The sequence below is a fragment of the Diospyros lotus genome, chromosome 8, assembly GCF_014633365.1.
Source record: "Diospyros lotus cultivar Yz01 chromosome 8, ASM1463336v1, whole genome shotgun sequence".
Taxonomy (NCBI): Eukaryota; Viridiplantae; Streptophyta; class Magnoliopsida; order Ericales; family Ebenaceae; genus Diospyros; species Diospyros lotus.
This window is the reverse complement of record NC_068345.1, coordinates 4,248,709-4,255,599: the sequence shown is the minus strand read 5'-3', so window position 1 is coordinate 4,255,599 and position 6,891 is coordinate 4,248,709. Positions and strand designations below refer to the sequence as shown.

Genomic DNA, 6,891 nt, shown 5'->3' with positions numbered 1-6,891 from the left:
TACTTTAAGGATAAGATTTGATTGGATAAGAAAAGATTTGATTTGGATAACAATGATTGCAGAGAATCTTAGAAGATTTTGGAATGATTACAAAAGATATTAGAAGATTTGGAATGATTATAGAAGATTTACAATGATTGCAGAGAATCTTAGAAGATTTTGGAATGATTGCAAAAGATATCAAAAGATTTGGAATGATTATAGAAAATATTAGAAGATTTGGAATGATTGAAAAAGATTTGAAATGATTGCAGAATATATATTTCTTGGTGGCTAAGTTTCCTAAACATATAAATAGGGGCTCAAGGCTAAGGATTCTCTCATTCGAAGTTGTGATACATTTGTGCTAGACGAGAGTGCTTCGGGTTTAGTGGATAAAGGGTTTTTAAAGCATAAGCGAGGCATCACACGCGTAGAGCACTTAGGCAGCGCGTGAGGACTTGTAAGGAGGTGGTTTGGTTAAAAGACTTGAGGAGTTGCACGAAAATTAAGGTTGAGCACAAGATTCGAGGTGTTCTGAGTTTCGTTCAAGGTGAGTGTTCTACCGAAAAAGTTGGTTTTAAGTTGTGAGTGTTTGCCCCGAAAACTTGATTTATTGTGCTTGTTCTATCTAAACATATAGTGATTTCATGCAAAATGGTTTTGTGCATTAAAATGGTAACCGGTGACGGTTGGATTTATGAGGGTGGTTTGTCCCTAAACGTTTTGAACTGTGCATTGCATTTTATAAATGTTGTTTATACGATGCATTGAATTGTGAATTGTGGCATTGTTTTGAGTTTTATGTGTACGTATGGAATGTCAGCCTCGGATGTTGTCTGGATAGTGTAGCCATAATTCTCCAAGGGCGTGACGGAATAATAGGGGTATCTGATGCTGGTGTGCATGTCAGGATAGCCGCCTTGGTTTCCGTGCCAGACCGTTTGGTCAGGGAAGTTGCACTAGGACGACTAGGTGGTCCATACTGTGTTGTTCATGTGGGATGTCAGCCTAGGATGTTATCTGGATAGTGTAGCCGTAATTCTCCAAGGGCGTGACAGAATAATAGGGGTATCTGATGCTAGGTGTGCATGTCAGGATAGCCGCCTTGATTTTCTTGCCAGGCCGTTTGGCCAGGGAAGTTGCACTAGGACGATTAGGTGGTCCATGTGAAATTTTGGAGTTGGATTGTATGGTGGTTCCTGGATGCTTAAGGTGGGAACGTATTCTGGTGAGATGCGTTGGCAGCCCCATTTAAGCTAGAATCGCGTCGCGTCGTCGTGTCGTCGAGTCGGTGTGGTGGCATAGCTTTTAGAGAGATTGCTCTTTCTCCATGGTAGGGTTAAGCGCGTGGGAATTCTCTTGAGTTAGGGCTTACCGGGTGTATTGGTTTATTTCATGTCTTGCATTATTCATGAAAAATGTGTTTTGAACTCTCACTTAGATGATTCATCATCTAATTTGGACTTTGTCCCTGGAATATTCAAACGTTCCAGGTAAAGGCAGCGGTGCAAAAGGGAAAGGAATCGTCGAGGAGTGACGGCGATTAGCGGATAGTTTACATTATGTCTTTTCAGTTGTGTTATTTACTTTTGAAAACGTCATGTAAACGTTGGTGCAACTTTATATATAAATAAAGTGGTTTCGGTTATGACCTGTTGAGGTTTCGATCTAGCTTTCGCATTTGTGTTGGTGAACCTGTCTTGGTTTATTAATGGTTCATAGTTGATATACTGAGAAGGTGTAACGGGATCTTCGGGGAATGGTTTTTGTGTTGGGTTTTTGTTTAAAAAAAAAAATTATCCTCGGAATCTTACGTTACGTTAACGCTCCCAGGAATTGGAGTGTTACAGCAATACTCTTCAATCAAGTCCCCTGCTTTAACAAAAAACATAATGAAATGTGTCGAGGAGAATTATGATGAATTATGCAAGCCAGAAATCATAAACAAAGGCCAAAGTGTCATGTATACATAAAGATGGACAAAAATAAATGCAAGTATACATTTTTAGGGACATACAATGCTCTCAAAGTGTGGGCTCAACCATTTTCTGGCAAAAACAAAAAGCCTTAAGTTTAGAGTGCATTGCACTTAAACTTTTGTGAAATGGATCTTTTAGGACACCATTCTCGTATAGAATATTAGATAATCAATTTTGAAATATTGACTGTGATGATCGTCAAGCTACTAAGTTGAAGCTAATATGTCTTGTATTTATATCTCATTCTTTCCCAATTGAGACATAGGGCATACGTATTAAGAAAATAATGAAATTGAAATTTCAACTGTATAATTAAAACATCCATGATGCAACTACTCGAGCTACCAAAATATCAGGTTGAAGTTTGAACATCATACATGAACCACAATCATAATTCACTTAAAGCTATAAAACCTTAACTGCCAATTTACAGTGTTGTAAAACATTAACTTTCCAATTTATGCCTCTTTATATCTAACCACACAATAAGCTCATTTAGGATCCCATCTACTCCTGATAGGTACTCACCTACTTCCTAGAAGGCATTATCACTGGATCATTGCACAAAGCAATATTCCCTGGCCCCAACAGCAAAACGCATGACGTGAAAAAACACGCAGAAACCTAGAAACTATATGAACAAAGAAATGCATGCACTGAAGGCTGAAGGCTGAAGGGAGATAAAGAAAACTAGCAAAGACAAATCACATACCATTCCATTCAAGATGGGGGCGTTCGATCTCTCACATCGCTAGGATTCTTCTTTCCAACAAAGGTGGGTGAAACAGAGGAGAAAGCGGATGGGTTAAAAAATACAGAGAGAGAGAGAGAGAAAGAGCCGTCGGCAATGGAGGAATAGTTGGTGATGGTGAGGACGGAGAGAGTAAGAGACAACGAGTGAGAGAGAGCGAGACTGAGAGTAACAGAAAGCCACCTAAACCTTAAACCAAATTGGGCAGACGGGAGGTTGAAAATTTTGAGGGTATCATTGTAATTTTTGAAGAGGGTTAACTTGTAATTTAACTTGGGTTTGTCCATACATTCCTCCATGTAGCATTATCCTATATGTATACATGTCTCCTCTGGTGCATATCCACTCAACCAATTAAAGCTTTTAAATTGACTCCATTGTTGTGGATTGGTGCATATCCACTCAACCAATTAAAGCTTTTAAATTGACTCCATTGTTGTGGATTGGACGGCTTATTGTCCTTTTATAAAACGTATACACATATAAAACCTTCTTCTTCTTTTTTTTTGTCAAGAGGAAGCAATCAATGGTTCCAAAAAGGAAGCAATAATCAATGGCATTATCACCAAATGAAAACTATATATGTGACCTCGTATTAATTCCACCATCACAGCCACTTTAATTAAGTTGACAGCACGCGTCAAACCCCATATATCACATAACCTAACTACTAATCTTGTGGTTGTCACAAGGTCTCGCAACAGCACTTCGTGCGGTACAAGGCTGGGTCTAATTAAAAGCTTCAAAAGAAGTTAAAGGCTTACACAGTGTGCATGATTCATAAACTACACCTATCTGGTTAAATTGTCAAAAGCTATAGCCCATGGTGCCTTTTACATTTAAAGATCGCATTGATGCATGCACCCACTACTAATTCTATTAGCTGACTCAAAATCCAATCCCATTCTCCACCTTCTACCCTTAATTAACTTATTGCGTCACCAACAAGGTTAAGCACGGTGTGACTAACAACACAATTAAATCATAAAATTAATCAATACCAAGTATTGTTTATAAGTTTAATTATATTTCTTTGAGTTTTTATAATAACATTATTAGTAACTTCACTTCTCAAATTAAATATGACAAAGGAATCACAGGGGACATAAAAAAAAATGTGTTAAGACTCCTAGAATTCAAAACTTGAACACATGGCGCCCACCATAGCTTAGCTACTATCACCAGAACACCACCCTGGTGGCCCTATATATATATATATAGATGTTCCAGATGGAAGGAGTTGAAAGAAGGCCAACAACAGGGAAAGTAAGATGAAGTGCTCAGTAGGCCAAGTGACGGCCTTGTTGAAGAGCAACAAGCCCTATCTGGGAGTCCTATTCATCCAGTTCGTCATCGCCGGCAGGTCCTTGTTTAACAAGGCCGCCATTTCGAAGGGCATGAACCCTTACGTTTTCGTGGCCTATCGCCAAGCCTTTGCATCTGTTGTCTTGGCTCCATTCGCCATCTTCTTTGAGAGGTAATTTATTTCATTTCCGGCGTGCTTTCTCTCCTCTTTTGGGATTTTGATGATAAATTCTGCCATATTTCCAACTTTAACTATTCGCAGCCACCAGTCTGCCTCACTGTCATTCAACTTGCTCTGCAAGATCTTCTTCGTTTCTTTATTTGGGTACGTACTTATGAATTCTAATTAATTCGGCTTGATTTAGATGTTACATATGTATGCAAATTTTCAGCTAAATTAATATCTTTAATTAGCTTCATAATTAGTCATGTCATGAAGAACGTACTCTTTTCAGGATCACAGTGAGCTTCGATCTGAACTCTCTGTCGATGGACTACGTGTCGGCGACATTCACGGTGGCCATCAGCAACACTGTTCCGGCCATCACCTTCATCATGGCTCTCCTCTTAAGGTGTATATATAGTGTGTGTGTGTATATATAGAGAGTGATGTTTGTGGGCTGATATAAATATATATGGTGATGACGATATTGCATGCAGGATGGAGTGCATTGCCATAAGGGAATGGCATGGAGTGGCCAAGCTTGTGGGATCCATAGTGAGCCTTGGGGGTGCCATGGTCTTCATCTTGATTAAAGGCCCTCCAATTTATTCACTGGGCAGCCGCCACAAGGAGCTTTCATCGGCAGCGCCATCTCCATCTAATAATTCAGAGTCCTACTACTCCAGAGGAGACTGGCTAAAGGGCTCTCTTACCTGTGTCACTTCCAACATTGGTCTCTCTTTTTGGACAATCATGCAGGTTCTCCTTTCTCTCTCTCCCTCATCGAAGAAACATGTCTTTAGTTCGCCCTTATTCAAGTGTAATTATTAAAGGAGGGCCGACCCGTCATTCATATACATCTCTTCAAGTGAACATCAATGAATAAATGATATGTCTCTTGGAACCATGACCCACTCGATGCCATGCCTCATTTCCTTCTATACTGAGTTGCTTTTACGAGAATTTATTCAGCACTGGTAGCTGCAGATTTAATGTTGACTCGACGACTTGTACGGTGTTTTAATCCAGGGTCCTCTAACGAAACAATATCCTGCAATACTGCGACTGACGGCGTTGCAGACCTTCTTCAGCTGCATACAGTCAGTGGTTTGGGCGGCGGCCGCGGAGAGAAACATATCGTCGTGGAAGCTTGGCTGGGATATTAATCTTCTCTCAGTCATCTTCTGTGTAAGAGTGGCCTACAATTAACTTCTCTTTTTCTATAACCCCCCCTCACAGAATTAATTAGAATTCCGATTCCATTGAAATTGATTGGAAAGGGGGATGATGCGCAGGGGGTAGTGGCCACAGGGATCAGTTACTGGTTGAGAATATGGGTGATAAACAAGAAGGGCCCAGTGTTTCTTGCTATGTTCACTCCATTGACGCTTCCCATTACAGCTTTCTTATCTGCCGTCTTGTGGAAGGAATCCCTGCATTGGGGAAGGTTAACTTGCACCATCATGCCCATTGCTCATGCTTTATCTTTTATTTTTACAGAAAAAAAAAAATTGTTCTTAGAAACAGAATTCTTCTAAGATGCTCATTGCTCATGCTTTGTCATTTTTTATTTTTATATTATGTTATTTTTTGAAATTGTTGTAGTAATTTAAAATATGAGATGTTATGTAATAGGGAAAAAATATAATTAAAAATAAAAAATTATTTTCAGGGATCAATTATTTTTAATACATTTATATAAATTGATCAAATAACGAAACAAAGTTGGAAAATCAAGTAAATTACTTGCTGCGGTACAAAAAATAAGAGAAAGTTATACGATTCAAATTCAACCCATTGTCAGTTCTAATTTTATGCAAAAATTTTGATCAAGATGATTTGACATGATTAGTTGATATTTATATTGGGAAGATTAATTTCTCTAAAATGATTGTAAAATACAGAATTATAGCTATATATATCACATCATTCTAGAGGCATTTTAGAGGTACTTTTTATTAAAAAAAAAAAACTTAGAGAAAATATGTCATGTTTCCAGGTAGAGATGTTAATGAGTCATATTATTTTACATGAAAGCTTTGTATTAAACTTTGATTCCCTTTGAATTTTGGTGTAATTTGGGCAGTCTATGTGGAGCTCTGTTGCTGGTTGGAGGGCTCTATGGCTACCTGTGGGGCAGACACCAAGAAGCGAAAGTAGAGAAGGAAGAAAAAAAGCCTGCAGAAACCACCCAAGAAACTGTGTGAGAGTCGTTTAAACACATCATCGGCAACTAATTCAATTGCTGGTTGGGTTGTCTGGTCTTTGTTTGGTTACGGAGAAAATGGGGGAAAATTAACTTTGTCTTTCTTTGATTTTTTTTTTTTAACTTTTAACTTAATAATTTCTTAGAAAATAATTTCAATATTCGAAATGAAATTAATTTTTAAAAAAAATTCAGTTTCTAATTTTAATTTTACAATTAAAGATGTCCTAACATTTAGTATTTCAGAAAGTCATAACATTTATTTTTAAAAAAATTTGAAAACATTAATTTGATGTTTGCTAATTCATAGTATAAAATTAAAAAATAAAAAACTATTTTTATTTTCTAATAAAAGATTAGACCTAGAGCTGGAAAACAAAAAAAATATTTTCTATAACTAAATAGGTCCCAAAATTTTATTACATTGATATATTTAAATGAAGCGACTCAATTATATCCATACATCAAAGGAAAAAAATAGTAAATTATATCATAGTTGTGACAA

At 37.5% G+C, this 6,891-nt stretch overlaps 1 protein-coding gene across 1 annotated transcript; it reads left to right on the top strand.

Moving 5' to 3' along the window:
• The first annotated feature begins 3,938 nt into the window (after positions 1–3,938).
• Positions 3,939–6,495, top strand: LOC127808836 (WAT1-related protein At1g43650-like). Its single transcript, XM_052347491.1, has 7 exons — positions 3,939–4,189; positions 4,280–4,342; positions 4,473–4,589; positions 4,678–4,939; positions 5,210–5,368; positions 5,476–5,627; positions 6,267–6,495. Exons 1-7 carry the CDS (start codon positions 3,984–3,986, stop codon positions 6,385–6,387), a joined length of 1,080 nt encoding a protein of 359 aa, XP_052203451.1. The 5' UTR covers positions 3,939–3,983; the 3' UTR covers positions 6,388–6,495.
• The last annotated feature ends 396 nt before the right edge of the window (positions 6,496–6,891 follow it).

What these genes read in the sequence shown, in the direction of transcription:
- LOC127808836 (XM_052347491.1), top strand. Translation starts at nt 3,984, where the DNA reads ATGAAGTGCTCAGTAGGCCAAGTGACGGCCTTGTTGAAGAGCAACAAG. An exon ending in TTCTTCGTTTCTTTATTTGG is followed by an intron (nt 4,343 to 4,472) that starts GTACGTACTTAT and finishes TACTCTTTTCAG; the next exon opens with GATCACAGTGAGCTTCGATC. An exon ending in GAATCCCTGCATTGGGGAAG is followed by an intron (nt 5,628 to 6,266) that starts GTTAACTTGCAC and finishes TAATTTGGGCAG; the next exon opens with TCTATGTGGAGCTCTGTTGC.